General features: G+C 39.1%; 3 protein-coding genes and 1 long non-coding RNA gene across 6 annotated transcripts; 3 read left to right on the top strand and 1 right to left on the bottom strand.

The window, feature by feature from the left end:
- Positions 1–693: 693 nt before the first annotated feature.
- LOC115634290 lies at positions 694–1,532 on the bottom strand. The gene is made up of 2 exons (XR_003996428.1): positions 1,284–1,532; positions 694–1,216 (listed from the first exon to the last, which is right to left on the bottom strand). It is a non-coding gene; the product is annotated as an uncharacterized LOC115634290 (long non-coding RNA).
- Positions 1,533–7,461: 5,929 nt separating this feature from the next.
- On the top strand, positions 7,462–8,491 carry LOC115634097 (60S ribosomal protein L22). Its single transcript, XM_030531654.1, has 2 exons — positions 7,462–7,483; positions 7,544–8,491. Exon 2 carries the CDS (start codon positions 7,557–7,559, stop codon positions 8,301–8,303), a length of 747 nt encoding a protein of 248 aa, XP_030387514.1. The 5' UTR covers positions 7,462–7,483; positions 7,544–7,556; the 3' UTR covers positions 8,304–8,491.
- A 2,001-nt stretch (positions 8,492–10,492) lies between these two features.
- LOC115634374 (proteasome subunit beta type-2) lies at positions 10,493–11,377 on the top strand. The gene is made up of 3 exons (XM_030532052.1): positions 10,493–10,615; positions 10,676–10,795; positions 10,853–11,377. The coding sequence occupies exons 1-3, from the start codon at positions 10,539–10,541 to the stop codon at positions 11,310–11,312; spliced, it is 657 nt and encodes a 218-aa protein (XP_030387912.1). The 5' UTR covers positions 10,493–10,538; the 3' UTR covers positions 11,313–11,377.
- Positions 11,378–13,840: 2,463 nt separating this feature from the next.
- Positions 13,841–16,623, top strand: LOC115634314. Of its 3 annotated transcripts, none has more exons than XM_030531971.1 (11): positions 13,841–13,963; positions 14,014–14,104; positions 14,222–14,311; positions 14,373–14,447; positions 14,510–14,677; positions 15,177–15,254; positions 15,315–15,407; positions 15,860–15,910; positions 15,982–16,065; positions 16,139–16,228; positions 16,283–16,623. In XM_030531971.1, the coding sequence occupies exons 1-11, from the start codon at positions 13,856–13,858 to the stop codon at positions 16,477–16,479; spliced, it is 1,125 nt and encodes a 374-aa protein (XP_030387831.1). In that variant the 5' UTR covers positions 13,841–13,855; the 3' UTR covers positions 16,480–16,623. The 3 variants fall into 3 exon arrangements, with proteins under 3 accessions (XP_030387831.1, XP_030387833.1, XP_030387834.1); XM_030531973.1 differs by having other exon boundaries at positions 16,286–16,623; XM_030531974.1 differs by having other exon boundaries at positions 15,324–15,407.
- Positions 16,624–24,181: the final 7,558 nt, after the last annotated feature.

The following is a 24,181-nucleotide window of genomic DNA, read 5'->3' on the forward strand; positions in this document are numbered from 1 at the left end:
ATCGGTCAAAACTAACAAAGCGTCTTGTAATTTCCGAACTCTGTATATAAGTCGTATATTTTATTGAAATTGTAAGTGTTCGAGTATTTTGGTTTTGGGGAGTCAGTTTGTAACAGTTATGAGCAAGAAGGTAGGCTATAGGAGATTCCAGAATAGGTGACAAGGAAACAAATGTGAATTAAGAGGGATACCTGATATTTGTAATACAAATAAACGCATCATTAAATACTGTACTGTTGATTAGTCATGTATTAACTGATGTCTTTATTTTGTGACTAATCTCAAAAATATTACAACCATATTTTAGTAGAAACTTACACGTACTCGTATATACACAATATTCAAGAATATTAAACCTTTATATCCAACATGGATAATGGCTTGGGCTTCACCAAGCTACGAGTATGAATTTGAATTTATTTAAAATGTTTAAAACATCTTTTTAGTTTATTTCGTTCAGTAGCCATATCGATGCAGTATTTACATATGTACTTGCATATGGCTCGAGGAACACGTCGTTCCTCCTTAATTATTCAAAAAATACTATATCATAGGCAAAGGGAACCGAGGGTGCCTTAAGTCTGAGTCGAAGAAAAGAGAAAGAGGTATACATGAAGAAGCCAAACACTATTTCCTATTTAATAGATACTTAGTGCGTGAAGACATTATATTATATAACAAAATCTGCGCCAATTGAAAATTTTCATTAAATTTAATTTCATTAAAAATTTGAAAGGAGTTATCTCAAACCACAAATAACTTGAAATATTGAAATGCAATGCAAAAACAAGTATTATGTGAATGACTTTTCTGGTTCAAAAGCTACAGTGCTTTTGCATTTCTTTGCTTCCCGCCTCTTATTTCTGCCACCCTCTCTTATCTCTCTTTTTCTGTTTGCATGTTTGTGTGTCTCTTCCTTTTCCAGTTGACGAATTGCAGTTTTAGGCGACGCTGCCATTTTCCGTAGAGTCCGCCTTGACTATTTTCCTTCGACAGTTGCTGATGCAAAGGATAAGGTCACACAGAATCGCATATGCAATCACGTAATTCTTTGTAAAGGAAAACATTTCGGGATATCAGATGCTTACTTGAAACTTATTTGAAAGATAAATCGGTCTGACTGGATGATCGGAATGTGCTGTGCAGACTTTCTCTTTTTCTAGGACACACGAGTATCTTTTATTTTTAATTCAGCTAATCCTTCCAGAACAGAATTCTGTATAATATAGTATGTATTTACATGAGTTTCGTTATAGTATGTATATAAATACTACACAACACACCGCACACACAATTACAAAGAAGGCGCCAATGATGACGCACTCTTTGCAGGATGGCCTGGTTTTTTGACGGGTTCGTGTTGAGGGTCTTTGGTTCCATCCTTCTGTCCGTGTAGGCGGTAGCATCTCTCCTTTTATAAAAAGAATTTGGAGCAATTAATAATTAGACTTCCCATTAATATAGTAAAATACGTGTATATGTATATTAGCTTCTCTGACTGAAATATCTATGAACACATTTGAAAACAAAAATAAAATTTGGATGTCTGAATATTTGAAAAGTACCACAATTGCGATTATTATACTCGTACTTATTAAACAACCAACCATGTAAATCTAAGTTAAACAACATTAATAAGTAAATTACATGAGTAGTATATTTGTAAGAGGTCAGTGTCCAGGAAAAAAAAGTTTGTGTTCTGCTCTGTAGTATATTAAATATACCAAGACACAAAGTAATATCATAAAGGCGGTAATAATAACGCCGTTCCTGAGGGCTGGATGTTTGCCCGAACGCATATTTCTTTGGGATGCTCTAGCTCTAACATCCGGCGAGGACATCGTAGAATGTTGCGCAAGTCGAAGGATTGCAGCAATTATATCAGCTACTGTTTGTAATGAGAATATGAATGAGATGGCGTAGATATCGGCAGTGGTGGGACAACTTACTTGTATTCGTTAAATTGAAAATCATTCCAGCAAATTCTATACAATTTCATATTCCTGGCTGACAAATAAATCGATGCAATATTAAAAGAAGAAAACTTCTCAGATTAGAAAAGCATTTAAGAGATTGGCTTGTTGCCAAATAGTTATCAATCTAATACGCCATTTACAACTCTTTCATCAAAACAAATATCCCCAAGCCAAAGCATCCATTGTAATTTTTAGGGACAGGATCAAAGGCTCAAATCAAAGTACAACGATGGATAAACAAAATTTGCCTCCACCGACGAACATTTCACACAATTGCACATTACAGGCGACTTGTGATGAGCATAAGCCACAAATTCATTTTATTAAGTTAGCAGAGGCCACACAAAAGAACGTTTCTATTTTATATGCATGAAACTTTTGAGGGGGAGGGCCAACAAAATATGCAAACACACTCGGCTCTGACCTTCGTGACAAACACCACAACGACACCTACAACAATTGCGACGGCCATTCAATAAAAATGTAAATTAACTTATCAATTACAACGGCAAACAACAATAAAGTGTGCGCTCGAAGACAAATGTTGGTTGGCAGCTGAGGGGGAAGCCCCAAAACGACTGCTACACGGCCCCATGGCTGGCGCTTTTCGTCCAGTGCCGGGTGACTGTTGCGGGTCGAGTCCGCACCACTTAACGGCTTTCTTATGCAAATAGGCAGCGCTAAAATATTCCTACTCATAATTTTTATTTCCGTTATTCAAGTTTCAAGATTGTATTGCATACTTTTTGGCGTCGCCAGCGCATCCCGTCCGTCTATTGACCGAATTCGTTACTTTTCGCCAAGAGGACGCCGCGCACCCCTAGGCCCAGGCCCAGGCCCAGGCCAGCCTCCACTCCTCTTCCTGTTCTCGTTACAAAATTTGCCTTGCTAATAGGCTGGCAAACGTCTGCCAGGCTGGCCACCTTTGACTGCTCTTTTATTTATTTTTCTTGTGGCGCAAAGAGCATTCTAAGGAGTCGAGGAGCCATACCAACGGTAACTGTAACTGCGACTGGCTTTCCTGGCGATAGCAGTGCGTAGCCGTCATGGCGACGTGACTCCTAAAATGACATAAGTTACGACTGTCAGGGGTGCATTTATTTTAATATGGAGATGATAAGAGGTTGTCTGGTATCTTAATTACATATACTTGTATATATGCGCTGGCAATGATTGCATTGGCAGCTTCAACTTCTACTTCCCAAAAGGATTTAGTAAATGCTGTCCTGAAATTTTGCAAGAGCTTCACAAGTTATGATTTGTAAACTCTTCTTTTTTCTATAAAATTTATATGCAATTTATTATACCAGTATTCTGTTACCAATATGGCAGCTTAAGATGGTTGAAAATTAATGGAGAATACAAGAGTTGTCCACAGTATACATCTATAGGACGCACTTAAATCTATGTATATACATAAATACAATGCAATATTTACAATATTTTTAGATTAAATATAATTTGTAAACTCAGTATGATAATATAATTTCTAGATATGAAATGCTCCCGATTAGCGAGATTATAAGGCGGCAAGCTAACTAAGCCAACACAATCGAACAATTATCCGATCTTGTGCAAGTTTACAGCTATATCTTACCCCTATCTAAGTAAAATCTGCACATAAGGAAGCTCCACTCTAGTCAACAGAATAAGAAACGAGCCAATAATTGAATCATCAACGATGGCTTAGTAGCAATTATTTGAAACAAGGTTACAACCGAGTAGATACTAGTATATCCACACCCAAAGCAGGCGCATTTCCTAAACAAAGACTTTAGCTTAACATGCATGGTACTATACACGTATTCTTGAAAACTTGCACGGCATCATATTTTATATTCACACCATTTGCAGGCGCTTACGAGCACGAGTATCTAGTTTGTGACTAGAATGCATTTTCGACCAAGGCAGACCAATTACGAGCACGACTACTTGTTGCGGTCATCGTTGGACTAGGTTGGGAAGGGAGGAGGGAGGAGGGAATAGGGAGACCAAGTTCAGCTCAAGATGGGAAAGTGGGAAATTATGAATTTTAGAGTGCGAGGTGCTGGCGAGATAAGCATTTGCGTGATTAATGAAATTCAAGGCAGTCGAATGGAGTCGAGTTCAGTTGAGTTGAGTGGTGGGAAACCAACGCGCCTTTCCATAAATAAACAATTATGTGTACACAACGCCAGGGCAGCCATGACTTGGATTTGCGGCAAGCCTTTGTCCAATTGCTCCACAATTGCTGCCATTGTGGGCAACAAATGGGTGCACTGTGGGCGGTGGCCCCCCTCTTTCGAATGCGAATGTTGTCGCCTTATGCGGCCCGACTGCCGACTGCCGACTGCCAACCGCCATCTAATTGGCTTGCTCTCGATAGCCCCGCACACCCCAATTAGAATTCGTAATCGCGCACGCTTTGCCCATTTGAATTTATATCGAAATTTAATTTAATTAATAGTTTCGCCGTTTCCACAATCTATGTGTGTATACTATACCCGTACTAGTATGTGTGTTGGTATGTACATACATATATGTAGGGTGTGTTTGATCGGGAGTGTGCGCTTTCCTCGGTCAGGCCAGGTGTTGTAGCTCGCTTATCGCAGCGGGAAGTGTCAAAAAGTCAAGTCAATAACTGTTTATTTTGTTGGCATATTTCCAATTTGGCAATCTGCACCACGCAACAAGGCTAGTGAGTCAATGTATGCCTACAATGCCTAGTCCTATAAATGGAGAAAATTGAGCTTTTATTTTTGAAAAAATGTATCTATTTTTTGTTCTGCTTTTGATTGGTGTTTTAATATTAATATATCTAATAAATTCACAATATGTATTATAATAAAACTTAATGGGCAAATAGTTGGGCACTGACTGAACCTCCAAAATGGTGACAAATATATGCCTAATTAATACTACATACAAGTATATTGAAAATTGAAAATGTTCTGGGAAAAGCAATTTCCAGCAAAAGAGATCAGCATTTCTGCAGCTAAAGGCATAGGCATGTCTATAGCATATGTGCCTAGCGATTACTGCCGCTTAGCCAAATTGATTCCATGCCACCAATTTCACGACTCGATCAATTTTCTGGCGCATTTCCAGTGGCTCTCTAAAACGCCCACCACAATGCTGCCGTATTTTCCCATCACTTGCCATCAATCAGCATTGGGAATGCAGCGCGAGCTGACCAGGCCCAAGTACAAGGCCTGCACCTCACTTTCCACTTTGAATCTTGTTATGGTGTTGGTGGTGGTGGTGGTGGCGAGGAGGGGGGTGTGCGATAAGGTTGGTGGTGACGGGTGGCGGCGATGCAGGCAGCGGCACTTTGTTGTCTGAGCACTTTTGGTTGTAAAAATTGTTTCGGCATCATTTTTCATATCCGCGGCGCGTTGCGCTTGGCAAACAACTGCCCAACAGAGAAGCCAAAAACAATATCAAGCAAATCAACAGCGTTGCCTTCGCATGGAAATCGAGCACTTCTCGTTGAGAAAACAGCGGGAGCAAGCAGCTGAAATCCAAACCCATAAACCTGATGCGAATGTGAACGGATACGTGATCGCCGTTTTTGCATTGCTTGCCCAGCGCTTTGTTTCTGCGTTTTGCTGCTGTCGAAGAGCCCCTGAACCCACAACTTCCCAGAGCCAAATACTTCGTTGTTTGCTCTGTGCGCATCGCTTGGCTGCTGCGGTGGCTGCCACGTATACAAGTATATATTTCTGTTGCTGTTGCGCGAATTTGTTGCAATTTCTCATTGTCAGCAACGCGCTCGCCGGTAAATTTTGATTAAACGCTCCGCGGGAATTCACTTTACCTGCTCACCGCATTCGCCTTGGACTTGTACTGTTTGGCCAACTTTATGTGGCTCCCGCCGGCCTGACTGTCTGGCTGTCCGACTGCCTGGCCCCGACCCTGGTCGCTGGTGCCTTTCGCCAGCTGGTGGCCAACTCTTTCATTTGAATTTGAATTTGATAAATGGTGCTCGTTGCTCGACGATATGTTATGCAATTTAGGGATTTGTTGGTTTTGTTTGCCACTCGCATAAAGGATGCTATAAACAGTTAAATATTTGTACATTTTGCTTTCAATTAATGAATAGATAAATTACCAATTTGAAAGGCCATCAATTCATCGGCCCCCTTCGTATCTATAGAAAGCGTTTCCCAGCCACAAATGATGTGCGGGCCACTATAAATGCCGTTATACCACACACTAATCATCTGACACCTGACTATATGACAATGTGATAATGCGAGCTCGAAATAAAGTGTTAACGAACTACAAAGATATTGTCTCTTGACTGGGTCTCACAGCAAATCTTTATTATTACTATTTCCGTGTGGTTATAGGCCGCAAACTACTTGTATATACATACTTGGCTCTTTCCGTGGATATTTATCAGATATGACTACAACATTTTAAATATGCAACAGGGATCCAATTTTTTTTAGAAATAAAAAGTATTTTAATGCAAAAGCACTTTCCAAGTTTTATATAGTTGTGTGATCTGACATTATGTCGAAAAGAAGCTTCGCTGTTAAGCTTCAACGCAAAAACTTTTAAACTTCAGGAGTAGTGATTCAAACAAATAACATATGCATGAAAGGACATCAGAAGCCAAACTTTAAAAAATCCTCTACCAGATACAATCAACTTCCGGTTGTAAAATATCTTCTTAAACAACGCAGACTCCATTTTATTCTTTATTCGCTTAATTAATTAATTTAACGTATATAAGACAATTGAGCAACGCTTTTTTTTATCCAAGGGGGAAACGATGAAAACAATTGTATTACAATTAATCAGAATTAAATCTGCACGTCAAGATAACGCGATGCCGTTCGATGTAAACCAATTGCCGCCTTTGTTGTGACAGTGCTCGCTTGTTAATATCCGGGTCAGCTTTAAAGACGTTGTCCAGCTCCACAGTTAACAACTTGATAACTGAAATGCGCGAGAAGAAATAATAAAGGAGAAGAAATGTTTCTTTTTATTCAGATTTTTGGTAGACCGATGGTTCTTTTATTTTTAAGATTCGTCGGACACGTAAATACTTAGTGTAGACGCGATGCAATATTTTCTTATTGGTACTGATCATGCCGTACAACAAGATTGATCTCAGCTTTGCCCTCTTTACCTTCTTATTCTTGATACATTTTCTTCTCTGCATATTGAATATCTGATTTGGGAAGGACATGTCGTGTTCTGGCTTCGGAATTCCTTATCGCTCTGTCCAAAAACCAACTGATATATCAAAAAGAGGGCAGCTAAAACATTAATCATTGCAAATGCTTCTTAGTTAAACAGATTTCACAAAACCACAATCAAGGGGACAATTTTTTGGGAGTAGTGTTAGGAAGGAGGAATTTAATTTGTCAACCTCCTAGTTAGTGTTACCCTATTTTTGTGGCAAGCTTGCTGACACATTTTCATAAGTGCGTCTGGTAACACTCCTTTTCTTCTCAGATTTTCGGACTTTTTACACGCGTCCCTTGCATTGAAAGTAATTTTGGACCATTTAGAAGGTAAGATTGGTTACAACAATAAAAAAATGAAGTGTTTAAGAACGGCGTATGTGTCCCCAGTACCATTAAAAACATGAAAGCTGCCACGAAAAACAAGACTGGCAAATCGAAGCCAAAGCAGGGCAAAGCCAAATCAAATGTAGCGAAGAAATCGTCTGCAACTGATTCTTCAAAGGCAGCGGCTAAGAATAAGAACCCGGACTTGTTGGAACATATGAGCGATGTATTATCTTACTCCTCCGCTACAAGCACTTTGGTAGCACCGGATAGTTTATCCACAGTTACAGCCACCACAACCCCCTCTGCTCTGTCGCCAGCCAAGAAGGCTGCTAAAGCCGCTGGAGCAGGGAAGAAGGACTCAGGCAAGACAACCGCTGCTGCTCCAAAACAAGCGGCTGCTGCCACAGTCGGTGCTCCCAAAAAGCTGAAGGGCGTGAAGAACATTTTGCGCAGCAAGAGCGTGATGAAGAAGAAAACTTGGCAGCGTTTCGTCGTGGACTGTTCTACTGTCGCTGACGATTTCATTCTGGACGTGATCGACTTTGAGAAGTACATGAAGTCGCGCATCAAGGTCAAAAATAAGATCAACAACCTGGGCGAGAACGTAACCTTCGAGCGTTCCAAACAGTCGCTGATCATCAACAGCAGTGTGCACTTCTCGAAGCGCTACTTCAAGTACCTGGCGAAGCGCTATCTGAAGAAGAATAGCCTACGCGACTGGGTGCGTATCGTGTCCACAGGCAAGGAGGGTTTCGAAATGCGCTACTTCAAAATACAAGGTGGCGATGAAGAGAACGAACCTTTCGACTTGAATGCCTAACTGAGGTTAACCAGATAGGTCGCCTAACTACAGTTTCAATTTTTCCAATTGTCGACTTTTGAACTAATCGTGTATTACGTGCTCATTATTTCAATCAATTTTTCAACAGGCAACAGTCAATGCGTTCCATATGGACCAGAAAATACAGAATAGATTCAACGTTGACAGCGACATTGACATTTTCTGTACTCAAGTGTTTTTCTTGTAAAAACTTTGGCTCGTTTTCTTTTGCCATTCTCGCTTTTGTAAATACTTTAAATTGCCTCGTTTTCTCTTGTTCAAATGATTGTTTTCGAAGCTTTTAGCAACTGATTGCCAACTTAATTGCTTCGATGTAGGTCTCTGCGCTATACTATAGCTACATACATATATACGAGTATATGCGAGTATATGCAGGCTTGTGCCCATGGCACAAACGAAAGACTTAAAAGAATTGACAACAAGCCGGGTGCCAGCCGCTTGAGCTGAAGCTGGAGCTGGAGCTCGATCCGTCCGTAGGTGGTCCATAACGAGCTAATGAAATGTGTGTGTTGCTGTTGTTGTTGTTTCTTGTTGTTGCTGTCGTTATTGCTCATGGACAACAAAAACAACACAAATGTGGTGAGTAAGTCTGAATGATGTCAAAAAGACGATGACGGCTCCGGCACTTGTTGAGGCAACTGAGAGAAATCAGAGACATGCAAATTGTATGGTAATTGCTGTCATTGGGCTTGTCAAGGGAGATGGAGAAGTGTTTCTGTTTTGCTCTTGCTGTTGATAATTTGTAAATGTCAAATACAAAAATTTACAATCCTGTCCTTCTGTTAACAAGCCCTGGCACTGTGTTTGTGTACATTACGTGGTCTGTTCAAAGTCAAATTGCGATTGCACTCATAACTTTTTGTGAAGGAGCTTTTATTTGAACTTTAGAATAGGTTGAGTTCAAATTAGTGCGATATTAAATATATAATCACATGTAAGAATTTCAAGTCATGTTTTTGAATTACTTTTTTTTCATTATACATACAGATATACATACTTGAGTAATTCACTATATACATATTCTTAAAATTTGTATTTTTATGATTTTTAAATAACAATATGTTACTTATTACCAAGAAAAAAAAACACTAATTGCCTTTAAAGCTTACTTTGAACAAATCTGATCTTACGGAGAAAATAAGATCTCATATAAATTTAAGAATGAATTTATTATCTGTATATTATTATTAATTTTTTGGCCATGTAAAACACTTTTATTTATGACTGTAGCTACGATGGAAAAGCATTCGTGTTGGCAGGGAAAAAATCTGAAATTCCCCCAATTGGCGTAACGCAGCTGTATTAATTTCGATATCTTCTCTCCGATATCTCGGCACTAGTGAAAAAGTTTGCATTTCATTGCCGACGTTTTTTGTATACCAAAAAGTTATAAAATATTTATTAAATTCGCATTGATTAAGCTTTACGCCGCATATTGGCCATTAAATCGCCCTGTAAGCCAAGTGAATCCAGCTGGATGAGGACTTTGAAGCTAATTAACACATCGCATGGGCGTCGGTGACAGTGTCGCGATTAATTAATGAAGGCAATTAAAAGCGGGCTCGCCAATGTGCAACAAGCTCAGCCACCGACAAGTGCCACTGGTCAGCTATTTTTAGCTCCAAACGATTCTCTGGACTTGATTCGCAATTGTGGTGGTTATGGGCATGCTGTGAGCAAAGCTGCCTTCATTCAAAACCAGTTGAATTCACGACACGCAGCGATGGGCAGCGATGGAGATGGAGCCACCTTGCCCAGTAGACAAACAAATCGCCGGCGCGTGTTGTTGCTCCGCTGTCAATATCTCTTACATTACATTGACCCTGGTCAGTACGGCATGGTGTTGCTGCTGGGATGAAGTACAGCCTCTGTTTTTAGCTTAGACCGGCGCATGAGCGCTTTGTTTTCGGGGCCACCAAGGTAGCTCACTCACATCTCCATCACAGCTCAGCCGACACTTGAATGTCGGCCAACATCATCGGCTGACACTTTTCGCGGCGCATCCACGCCTGTTCATCTGCTCATGCATATCGGGTGGACATACATATGGCAGCGACAGCGACAACGATTCGACGACTTGACAGTTTGCGTCGGCGGCATTGCCAAACAAAGAGGGAAGACCCTGAAGCCAGTCGCTGTCGAGTCTATTGTCACGAGCCTTATTCGTGAAATACTCTTTGTCTTTTAACTGTCAAAGTGCTATAACATCAACATATGTATTTTGCAGATACTCAGCCCATATCTATCGGGATGAATTCTAACTTCCAGTACCAAATCTACACGACCCCAACGTAAGCCCAAAAATGTTCATTGGAGCTTAATTATAAAGATTACGGGGTATATTCTTGCAGTACAATTACAGCTCCAAGGGTACCTGCACGCACTATGGTGGGCATGATTTGTGACCAGGGCATCGTTGTGGCTACCAACTCATGTGGCAATATGATTTACTATATGGATGCCAAAATCTTGTAAGTCTAGCAAAGATCTTATACTCTTGATATGTATAGTCAGTGTCGACTTCGCAGCACCTGCGCCTCCAGCACCGGTTTCGATCAACAAGTGATGCTCGACGTGGGCACAAAGGTGTACAATTCTGCTCACGATAAGAGAAAGGAGGTCACGGTGGGCCAAGTTCTCGATTTAGTATGCAAGCACTACGAACGCTCCAACATTGTCGATGTGGTGTTGGCCGGCGAGGACTCGGAGGGGCTGCATCTGTACTCCATACACGGCCAAGGAACTGCCACCCGTCTACCCTGTGTGACTAGTGGAGCGGGCGCGGTGGTGGCCGCAGAACACCTCGAGAGCAGCTGGAAGATTAACATGAGCTTAGAAGAGGCGGAGCAGCTGGCGCGTGTAGCTATTATGGCTGCCGAAGAAGATGCAAATGACTTGGACCAAATGCCAAAAGTCGAAACCTGCACTATATTGAAAAAATCCGAAGATAATCGAAACAGCAGCCATTTTGAAACAGACGATTATTAAACGATTTATAATTTATATTCTGACCAACACAAATTATTCTTAATAATAAAATGTGTACTTTTTGATTTCGTACTCTTCAGCTCCTTATATGTTTGATTATCAGATTTTATACTCCCAAAATTCACTTGAGATTGCAATACTGTGGATTCAAATTACGTGTTGACGTTGTAAGCATTTCTTCACATTCTAAGAATAGATTACTATACATACTATTATCAGCGGAGTAGGCTCTCCTAAGCCAGTCTAGCTGGAGCAGATGGCGTCGCTAGATGGGTCCATGGACCACGAAGGTAAATGCAAAGTAAGCAAAATGATTTATACGCAAAGGCAGCGTATAATTAATAATGATTAAAAGCGGCGCCCCGGCCCCGATTACCTTCGACGTCGCCGGCCAAATGGATTTTCTTATAAGCAACCTGAAATCCTGGATGTATATATACTTGTATGTATGTACGTGTACTTATGAAGCACTAATCGTGGAAGCATATGGCCAGCTTTGGGACTCGGACAGACGGCTTTCCTACGAAATGAAAAGTGGTAATGTGGTCTTCGAGATCCACTGCGCTGCTCGATGGCGCCTAAATTCTGCTTGTTGCCGCTGCTGGGGCCTCCAGCTGTGCGGATTAACTTGAATTTATATGTTGCATTTGAATATTTCATATTGCTTTTGTGTCCGGGCCAAGTTGGCGCTTGTGCGTGACCAGGTTTCATTTTCATTTGCGTTTCTTGCTGTTGTTTTTTGTTTTTTTTTTTAGTTGTTTTTGTTGTTTTTGTTGCTGTTAATGTTTTCGTTATGGTTGGCCTAGTGTGTGGTCCACTGGCATTGACAGCTCCTGGGTGGTATTATGCTGTCCGCTCTTAATTTCTCGTCATTTTTTGAAATGCTGGACAGACGAGCGAAGATAAACACGCAATTGCTAATTGATTTTTACAAACGCTTATGAGCGAGGGTCCTTGCGGTGTCATAATGACAATCATTTTAATACTTTACATATTCCTTTGGATACGTACAGGGCACGAGTATGAAATGCAATTAAGGCCAATCATGTTAAGGATAACATCTGTGTGCCATCAATTAAATTTATTAGCTAGACCGAGCCATTACTGGTAGGGGGAACCATCAAATAAATACATTTAGATTGGCTTCTTTCTTGCACTTATATTAACATATAAACGTAAATAATAATAACTGATAATTAAACAATATTTAGCTGATTACTTATTTTCTTCTGCAATTAAGTTTTTTTTTTCAAAAATGACAAAACATTACAATACTTCTGATTACAACCTCTGAGTATTGTCAAGTGGCTTGTTATCTTGTTACCCAGGGCAGTATTTATACTAATAAGAACAATCCATAACAAAATCTAAGCAAAACTTTATCAAATTCGTGATTTTAAATTTATGTAACAATTGGTGTTTTTAATTTGTATATAAATTTTACAGCACTACGTTCCGTTAAAATCTTAAGCAGTAATAGTAAAAATGCAACTCTGGTACATTTATTTTACATCCGTGTTGTTCAGCACTAGAAGCTAAAATACAATGTCATCGTCATCTTAGACGTGCAACATTTTGTGGCAGTTAACACGAGTCTAATAAAAGGATCAAGAGACTAAATTGTGTAGTTACAGGTTGGAACATAGTCGTTTTCTACAACAGCAGATTTGGTTGAGATTACTCATTAATTTAGGCGGTAAGTATTTCAAAAATAAAACTCAGCTTACATTTTTCCGTGAAATCAAACGTTTTTTCGTCTTTTTCCATTTGCACAAATATTCAATTATGTACATACATACATATATAAAAATAAAAACTCCGTAACAGGTTAAAAAAAATTTCACCTCAAAACCGTTTCTTCAACCGCTTCTTCCATTTGTGTGCAATAGGAATTTGTTTATCATTATTATGGAAGAATTACCCGTAGGGTAAAATGGTATATTAGGTTAGTGCAAAGTATGTAATATGCAGAAGGAAGCATCTCCGACCCCATAAAGTATATATATTCTGAATCAGCATGACGAGAGAAATCGATCTAGACATGTACGTCCGTCCGTCCGTCTGTCCGTCTGGATGAACGCAAGGATCTCAGAAACTATAAAAGCTAGAATAACAGAAGTTGGCATCCAGATTCTCCTAGGTCCGAGAAAGGACGAGATTATTATTTATTTTTAATTTAAATTAAATTAAATTAATTAATTAATTAAATTAAATTAATTTATTTTTTTGTGGGGTGGTACAGGGTATTTAAGAGTTGAGCCTGCTCGACTTTTGCAGTCCTTTCTTGTTTTTATACACACGTGTTGTGAATTTTTCTGTTTCAGGGTATTACAGACTCAGGCTAAAATTCTTTCTTGTTTTTATTCAACTATAACTCAGCTGATTATTAAGAAATATCCCAGTATTATTACAATTCTTTTTCAGATAACAAACTTACTAATTGTCTTGTTACCAAGGATCTGAATCCAGTTAATTCAATTTATTTTGACAATACGAATCTAGTCGACCATTCTCAAAGGGGTGTCTTCTTTTGGGGTGGGGTCATGGGGTCTAATCCAATATTAAATGCTATTCGCCGTTCTGCGATGGCCAGAATGAATAGGAGAAAACTAGTACCTATCATGGAACCCATTTCTCAAAAACGTGGAAGAGTAAGTATTGATTTTATCTCAAATAAGAATACTAACAAATTTATTCACAGGGCAGACCGCGCAAGAACCCACACGTCGAGAAAACAAAACGAGACATAGGGCGACCTCGCAAAAATATTGGGACCATCAATCAAGCGAATAGTAAGGATATTGCCATTCCCATTTAAAATTAAATTTCCCATCTAAGAGATCCTAACTTTAGCTCATACTGATTACTTAATATTATTAACAATTTACACATTAATATGGTTTTCTCAGTTGCTCCAGATGTCAACGTTAAGTGCTTGTCCACAAAGAGCGTAAGTCCAGGAAGATATCACGAATATTCTGAGTGCCTCGACCACAAGTGTAAGTAAAGTTAATATTAAATGTTATTAATAATATGTAATTATATGTATTTTAACCATAGCTGCTGTAGATAAAAATGACTTTAGCCCGGCAACCTCAAAAGTGAGCTTGGAAAGAGTACCCAAAAGCTTAAATTGTAATTAAAAATAATATTTGCTTAAAAATGTATATTAAATTGAATTTCCGTTGTTATCACAGGTAATTCAATCTCTTCCCCCCCGAAGATAAAGCGATCACATATGGGTAAAATAATTTCTGCATTTCAATATCAAGGTGATCCAGATAGCAATGTCATAGAACCGCTGACCGAAAAGTGGAATCAAGACAGATTGCCTCAAAATTTGGAATTTTCCAATGAAAGGAATCGTAAGTAGATCTCATACCTACTAATAATAGTCGGTCATCTCAATAGATAGGCCTCTGAATACGCCGATCAATCTAGGTATATGGTTCATAATTCCAAATAGACATTAAAATACGATTAAAGGTATACAATAGCTATATTTCTTCAATATGATTAATTAATAAATGGCCACGCTTACAGAAGCTCAAATTTTAAGTAAAGCTCATGTCCATTATAAAATATAACGTTAACTTTAAAGAAATGTAGACTTATTTAGAAATAAATGACAACCTCAGAGTCCCAAAAGTGAGCTTCAAAAGAGCGCCCAAAATATTAAATTTTAATTAAATATTTGTTTATAAATGTTTAGCAACGTAAATCTTCGTTGTAATCACAGTTATACCTGTTTAGAAAACCACAAAAGAGATATTGATAAGATTGCCCAAAAGAGTTAGTTGAAATTAAAGAATATATGCTTATACTATAAATGCATACTATATTAAAGTTTTGTTGTTATCACAGTTAATTCAAGCTGTTCTTCCCCGAAAATCAAACGAGGCAGGGATCAACCTCATAAAAATATTCAGACAGACAAACAGAGTAAGTGCATTTCATACCGATCACATATGGGTAAGATAACTTCTTCATTTAAATGTCAAGATGCCTCAGATAGGGATTTCAAAAAACCGCTGACCCAGAATTTAATTCGAGTCAGATCGCCTAATAATTTGGAAATCTCAAATAACACTAACCGTAAGTAAATCTCATAAAAGAGTACGTTTAACTTATTGAATTATAATTACAGGGTATTATGTCGGTATGCAAACATTGAATATCCTTGAAAATAAACAACCGATTTTCAAGTATGAGATATTTTTATTTAATTTGGTTCTGTACAATTTCTTGAACTGAGGTTTTCAACACTGGTCTACTCAAGGCAATCGGTTCACTAATGACAAAGTTATTCAATATCTACATACCGACATAAAAGATGGCGCACCCTGTATATATATTTCTTAAATATGTTTAATAAATTAGTGGTCACGCACACATAAGCTCAAATTTTAAGAAAAAAAAAAATCCCATTAAGTTTTATTGTTTGTTTACTCAAAAAATAGTAGACAACACTTAGATATACTCACCCCAAATTAAATTTAGACCTTTCTTTAAAAAATGCTAACTTTAAGTTTGATTTTTATCAAAAGTTTCACCAAGTATTCCTGTTGTAGAGCAATGGATACAGGGTATAAACCGAGGTAGGTGGAGTTGTAAGTCCATCCCATACTTGGTTTATATCGGTATAATAATTCTATGCACGTAATTCCAGGTGTTTCAGATGTAGACTCTGGACCTCCGCTAAGCCCGAAAATAAACTCGTTTAAATCGCCTCAACGCTTTGGTGAAACAAAGTGTAAGTTAAAGATAATATGTTTATATCACAGTCCATATTTAAATCAAAAATTTCCTTGCCTTTATTTCGTTAGCAAAAGGTTGTTCAAGCTTAAAAGCGACGAGTCCTGTTACCCAGAACGTTACTGAGATCCGTCCGGCACCAAGTATCGATGAAACGGTTTGTAAGTAGGTGCCATGCTCAGATATATTGAAATTCAGATTGTATTTAATTCTAGTAGACGGAAAGAAGGGCTTTGTTCGAGGATTGAAACCTTCGCATATTATAGGAGGACTTATGCGCAACGATAAATTGCATTTAATGATCCAATTTGAAAACGACAACCACTTGGAGATTTTACCAGCCGAAGTGCTTAAAATGCATGCTCCACGCATGCTTCTTGATTACTATTCATCTCACTACAGACTTAATTAATTAAAGGGACCTGTTATTATAAGAACAGAGCTCTCAAATATCGGATGGGGACCGAACTAACAATGCATCGTCTTCATATAATTGTATGTCAAAAGCGTTGGCCATAAAGCTATCGATAGCTACCGTCGATAGCGATTACTTATAGGCTACAGCGGCCAATGCTAGACTGCGCAAGCTTTCTGTCAGCGTTGCCACTTCTGAAATAAGCAACAGAATCTCTATATAGACACGACGAACTACATATGTATACGTACATACACATATGTATTTAGTTTTTTGGTAATATACATACATTCGAATTCGTTGTTATCAATAGAGCTAAAAATGCATACATATGTAAATATATGTATGTACATACACATTGTAAGGTTAATAAACATTCGTATTCCTTTTTATCAATAGAGCTGTAAATCCGGCTGTTTATCTTTTGTTTGTTAAATACATCAACATTGAAATTTTAAAATGAGAGAAATACAAAGAAAAACAATACGGATTCGATTGTCTTTTTCGGTTGCTTAGCTCAGTTGTAAGCAAAAGAGTGATTTTTCCTTATTAGATGTAATTGATAGTACATGTAATTAATAGTATTTGGCTGCGATACAAGCATTATTATAGCCGTCATATCTGTTAGCTTGTTTTTAATCGGACTGATTTCTGTAATATACCCACTATACTCTATACATGCAAGATGTAGAGGGCTATCTGTTTGTCTTAGCTCTTTGGAAGGCCTACTTCTAACAAAGCAACTAAAACAAATCAAAGGCCAATTAAACGGGAGAGGAAAATGATGGCTTCTTGCATCAGAATATATGTCTAGCTAGTTTGCGAGATCTTGAGATGGAAGTCGATGCTCGCGTTCTATACCCACCCAACCATGGAGCTCCAATGCGAGTATTGTTTATGGAGTTCCCCTATAGTAAATGTTCTAGCTACTTGTATGTCCCCATGTCACCAGAAAAAATAAAACTTTATCAATTCATTTTAAACAGAATTTAATAATAGGCATGAGTTATTATAAAGATAAACATTTGCGAGAAATTATATTTCTAGTGGCATGATAATTCAAATGAAAGTGCAAACATAATAGTCGTTTATAAGTTCATGTTCAGTATAAGTATACAAAATTAAAAACAAGTAGTTATTTATATTATTCACTAGCATATAATTAAAAGTAAATAAGTTTAATATTTTAGTATCAAACAAAATAAAAAATTAATGGTGAAATCAGAAAGTGTGTGTGCGAGTAATGTTATTTATTTTCATGTTATTCTTTATGCATTAAAGTAACGTCGATTCAAAATTTAGCTACCCGAATCAGCAGCAGTTTATTTAATGGCACTTAAATGAAAAAAAAAAAAAAAAAAACAAAACTAAACTAAAAGCTCACATGAGTGATAGTGAGGCAGGTCAGTGCTGCAGATCAGCGCATTCTTTGCGGGTTCATTGACCTCCGCATTTTAAATTATTGGTCACATGTTCTCTCAAAGGCATATTAGTATAAGAAAAAAAGTTAGTATCAGACTAAAGAAAATTGACATGCGATAACTGCCGAGAGTTTACTTCGGTTTAAGCTTTTATGCACTGATCTTGGGCACGAAAAAAAACAACAGCAAAAAAAATTATACAGACTTAAATGCACATGTCTGCTAAAAAAAAACTGTACCTATTGGTACATATATGTAAGTATATGCACTATATTGGGTTTTAAGGCATTTCCCTTTCTATGCACTGTACAAACACTCTCTTCAATTTTGAAACTGATTTTCAAACTTAGACACTATATAGGCTCTTTTTGTGAGCAGTAGCACATTTTATTTAGTTAACGCTGAGGTGGTGGTGGCGGCAATGGGTTCTACGGCAGAGGGAAGTCGGCGGTGGTCAGGTTGGGCTAATGACGTTTCGACACCCAGAGCAAAAAGATATATCCCGCATGTTCGCAAGCTCCTTTTTGGAAGACGGACTTGTAGCGTACGGCAATTCACTTTGCCGATTGGAACCAAATGTTTCGTCCAAGTGTAGACAACGACTGCGGTTTGAATTCCGCCGGGAAATAACCCTTATGTCGAAGTTATTTGATTCGGCTGCACCCAATACAGCTGCGACAAGGTATTAGTCGCAAATCTAGTGACGGATGCGCACCGATTACTTAGCAGCACCCTTAATAGGCAGTTGCCCACAGGCGGAAAATGCCATAAAGATTGGGGGGTCTTCAAATCGTCTCCAGCCGCACGGATTTCCTCTCGATGAAGGTCCAGGTTAACATGGACAAAATCTTTGGGTTCGAGAGTGTCACGCCGTTTTCCTTTTTGGGCCAGTGAATAACGCCCAAAACACGTGTCAGGCGGAGCTGACGGACATGGCTACTTTGTAGAACTTGGCCATCCAAAAGTTAATGAACAAAAGAGAGCGATTTTAGCAAGATCAGGCCTTTTATAACACCTAATTCCAGGGAATTACTGAACTGCGTAAAGTTAGATGCACTTTACATTCCAGTCAATTTCAGAGTTGTACTAACTAAAGCTTTCGTAGTACTACAGCTGATAGGGACCAACTTGAAGCTTTGGGACCAACTTTAACCCTTTTTAACGCAAGCGCCAATTTTGTAGCACCGAGCTGCGATAAAAGTAAAATTAATTTAATTTTAATGCAGGCGAGCATTACATTTCTAGGGGCATATCGACGCCAAAAGCAGCACCATCGGATTGTACACTTATACTTGTGATAATTGAATTTGAGAGACCTGATATAAAAAGCTGGTGGAAGAGTTTTTTTATCGATGGCTATAAATTATATATGATAGAATTGTTCAACATTTGACCTCTTTGGCGAAAGAGTCGTATAAATTATTGCTGGGCGTTACATACACATACAGGCTTAATACATTATGCGCATCATATTTGGTTTCCACAATCAGCTTTGCACAGTTAACGTCTTATTAAGCTGTAATATCACCTTGGCCCGCAAATAAATCCACCTCGTACATGCAATATATTTCGTTCTGTTGGCGCTCATCCTCCATTAGCCTTACCAACATCAGCGGAGTGTGAAGTAAGTACCTGGGAAGATAAATTTTCATGTTGTCACACCTGTGTCTCGCATGCGCATAAATTTTTTTCGGCTGTATGTTCGCTGCTGCCTCGGTGCCACCGGAACATTTTTGTCGAAATAAGATATCAAAGGGCCGCGCAGTCTTGATTTCACATTCAGCTGCAGTTGGTGCACTGCCTCCCCCAGCAACCAGCGCCCTCTTCACCGTTGCAACACCAGTACATCGGGCGGTGAAGTGAAATACTTGTATTATTGAAAGCCTCATCCAGCAGTGCGCGAGGAGTGAAACATCTGCAAGTTCTCGGAATTCGTGTCCGTATCGTTCAGCTTCTGCATTCATTGCCGTGTATTTGATTTTTGATTTTTACTTTTGCCACTCGAATATCTTGCTGTTATCGCTATCTCATTGGCAATTCGGGTGCGTGCTGGAGAATATACATAAATATTTGCTTATTTATTTTCAAAATAAAACAACACCCAGCGCATGCAACTGAACTTCAGTTTTTTGTAAGTTTACGTTTTTAAGCCTGGGCTTGTACGAGGGTTGTCTTTTACATTTCGAGTAATATAATAAGAACAAAGATAGTACATCAGGAAACAGTTTTAAAGTATTTCATGCTTTACTTCCTATTTTTAGAAGCGCATTTTTTCCTAAAAGTCTTCTGCTTGAGTCTGTCTTTGGCGGCTGACAGTCTCCGTAAATTCTTAAAACCAAGAAGAAAGAACACTGTTTTCGAACAGCAGGTATTGAATGGTCTTGTTAGACGACTAATTTTTGAAGGCTGCCACTGGTCCTGGAATTTCCATATTGTCTAGTGCAGTCTTGCTTTAGGCATTAAAACAATATGCCAGTATTTCACCAAGTTTCTAGAGCACCAAACGATAAGAGACTATTTTTGAACTACAGAGAAATTATCGTCCTGCGTGCGGATGCCTCAGATTAATGTTGTAGTTAAATCTGACAACATTAGAATTACACATTCTCGAAATTTAAATGTCAACCAGTAAGTACATATGTATGTAGAATGCATAATTTATTCTTTAATGCCCGTTAACCAAATACGCGTTCGAAATGTTGAAGGAATTGTCGAAACAGTACCGCACATCTACAAAAAGCATGCATAATTATTCATGCATAGAACAAAATCGAAATATGTAGTTTTTAATGTGGCTTATCAATTTAATGAAATTGGACATGCAACATAAAGTAATTTATTTTTAATTAATTTATAAATGCAGCGACATCAGAAATGAAAGCTGACAAAAAGCAAAAGCAAAGCATTAAACAGCCCCCTCCCACCGCTCCAGCTTCAGTTTCAGCCACAACAAAAGCAACAAATCCACACACACACACACACACACACACATACACATACACAAACACATCCATACGCTCATCCTGTCGCAACTGCAGCGAATTAAGCCTCGACCATTTTTATTTATACAAGCGGCGCGAAGTGTCGCTGACAAGCGTGTCATCAGCACTTTGATGCAGCAATGTCGCCCAGTCTGTGCTACAAATGACTAAAAAGGCAGCAACAGCAGCAGCAGCGGGCACAACAACAGCAACAACAACAGCAACAAAAACGACGGCCGCTGGCGTAAAAGCTTGCAACGCACGAGCTGCGCCACAATTTCATTAAAATTTACTGCACGCTGCAAAAATTGTTGCGGTCAATTAACGTCAACAGCCGCCGCTGGCTCCGCTGCCTCCGCTGCAACCGCCGCCGCCGATGCTGTTGCATGCAAAGCGCCACCATCAGTGGCTGCCAGCAAAAACAGGGACCCCGAACACCTCTGTAGCCTCATACTGTAGTCATACTTGGTTTGCTCATTAACAACTCGCTTGGCCACATTTTGTTTATTGTAGCTGCACGAATAAATAAATAAATTTCATTGACATACGCTTTAATAAATAATAGAGCGTGTTTTAAGTTATTGCTTTCGGTGGCCGTTGGGGATGCGTGCAAACTTTTCACACATCCCCATCGTTGGCAAAGAACCAAGACGCGCCGCACGTGAATTATGATCGGGACTACCACACAGCCATAACAAACTGTTGAGGCAACGCTGATAATTTGTAATTCGGCCGAACAATGGACTGAGTCCTATAGTCTATGGTCTGGACAAAAAAGTGTCTGCACTTAAGCAATAATCGCTGTAAATAAAATTGTACAATGGAATGGCAGGAGGCATTGGCATGTTCATTGTATAATGAGTTTTCATTCACTTAATACATATAGTATACGTTTTATAATTGCTACATACATATACATCTTTTTACATGCGAATTATATCTAGAGACGCTCAAAGTGCCACTAAAGTAGATCGTTGGCAGGAAACTACTTACTAGAGATAGTGCTTTATACATATGTATGTATTTATTTGTATACTATACCGACAAGTGTTCATTATAAAAAATCAATCACTTCTTTAAGGCCAGTCAACTAACGAACATAAACATAAAGTATTTGCATAGATGAAATCAATTGCGTGTCATACCTTAAGCCCGATAATTAAAATTACTTCATAGGAAATGCTAACGGATAATTATCATGAAATTGAAACGAATACAAAGTATTGGACTTAGCAAGATATCTTGCATTAAAAACTTTTCGTTTATTGAACTTAATTGAAAATTGAGAATGTTGTTGATATACCTAATGGTTTTAAAAGAAAATCAAGGACTCTTTCAAATATTCACTTGAAATCGAAGTTGTGTTACACAGTTCTGCGAGTATTACTTTAAAAATTGCAATCAAAAAAGAAATGATTTGATAATTTATTGATTTGTTTAGCGATCAGCTACCATAGTGGTTTTGTACAAGTACATAAGTACATGTACATACATTTACATAAGAATGTATAGTATGTAGGGAAGACTTAGTGATCTTGTTTGTGCAAACCAGATGTAGATATTTGTAAGAATCTCATCATTTAAGTGAGCACAATTCACTCATGACTAATTTATTTAGTCTGACTACTTTATATGTTGAATACAATTAGCGTGACGAAGGTTTAATTTCAACCTAATTGACAAACTTGCCGACTTATATACTTTGTGTGTTCAGGATTCGTCTGGCGAAGCCCAAATCCTTCACACAAACGGTCTTATTGGACAAGGTTATGTAGGGATGTGTAAAGAATTTAATTAGGCAGGCCAGACCAGAGGGCAAACAAATGTCGGCGTTGATTTGCCTAATACAAACGAAACCAACTAATTTGGCGTTGAATAATCCTGATAAAGCGAGACGAAGAGAAACTAAGAAAATGTGTGAGAGAAGGCGACTCTCTTGCCGCGGGCTAATTTCGAATTTAATTTGAGAGACTTGCAAACTTGACCCCAAGGTTCAAGTCTTCCCCGCCAATCTAAGTAAGACAACTAGAGAGTAGAGCTTATTATGTGAGTTCGCCAAAAGGGAATGAGCTTCAGAAATAACAAAGACTCGATAGGAAATTGCTGGTCGGCTAGCTGTCTGCTTCGTCTACCCTACTCGGGACAAAACCGCAAATTAGTTGCCGCTCGGTCACAGATGGCACCCAGCAACCAACAGAAAGGAACAGCTACAGCAATATCATCATCATCATCATCATCATCAACAACAACAACAAGAACGAGGGTCCCAATGTCAAAAACATTCAATCCGAGCGAGGCCAAGTCAGGCAAATAAATATGAAAATATTGTTGGGCCGACGCTCAAGGCATTTTTCGTGGAAACGCGGCCGCTGTGGCAACAACAATAACAAAAATAACAAAAACAACAATAATAACAATAACAACAACAGCAACGTCACCCCCATGTGGCGAGCGAGGACACAAGCCACCAGCGGTTGCCTTTTTGCCTTTCGCGTTATCAAGCCTTCCCTTTTTGTGTGCCCCAATTCAGAAATTGACGCTCGCGTTCACGCTCCAGAACGAAGTCTACGCGTTGTCATCATCATCGCATCGTCATCGTCACCGTCACCGTCACCAGCTTCTCGTATCGGCATTTGTTGTATCTGCATCTCTTGTATCTGCACTCACAAGCATGTACGCTCAGATCGTAGCTGCAGATAAGCCCGGCATGGCCACTTGGCCACAACTCTTTTGGGCCCCGCACGCCCCAAGTTCTGCACGAGCCTCGCTCCCTCGTTCCCTTGCTGGCGATGCGTGCTTCATGCGTCTTTGTTCATAAATTATAATTTTATGATCAGCAGCTGATTCGTGGAATATGTTGGCGTTCGCACTGGTGGTGGCTCCATTGTCGCCATCATTGTCTCCTCCCGGGCGTAAAATATTAAAGTGTCTGCCTGCTTGGCACTGCCTGGAAATTGGCTCGGCTCCAAGTGTCATCGTCGTCGCTAAGACGGTTCTTATGCTCCTCTGCTGGACGGATGAACGTTTGCCATTTCTGTTTACACTAATTGAAGAAGTGGACACTCTCTACTATACTTGTATGTCAGGCAGTCGTCGCTTCGTCATAGTCCGGGCTCAATGACATGCGCGGCTTCCTGTGTTGCTGGAAACGCGGCGCAGGCGCAGTTACAGCTTTTCTCATAAAAAGTCTTTATTGCCGCAAGGAACCTTCCATTCTCCATCCATTCTATGCAGAAATTAGCCTGTCTTGCTCGTCGCCATTTGGCCAATGCGATAGATGCTGCGCCTCCAGCTATA

This window comes from Scaptodrosophila lebanonensis, unplaced genomic scaffold (assembly GCF_003285725.1).
Source record: "Scaptodrosophila lebanonensis strain 11010-0011.00,11010-0021.00 unplaced genomic scaffold, SlebRS2 tig00000001-arrow-pilon, whole genome shotgun sequence".
Lineage (NCBI taxonomy): Eukaryota > Metazoa > Arthropoda > Insecta > Diptera > Drosophilidae > Scaptodrosophila > Scaptodrosophila lebanonensis.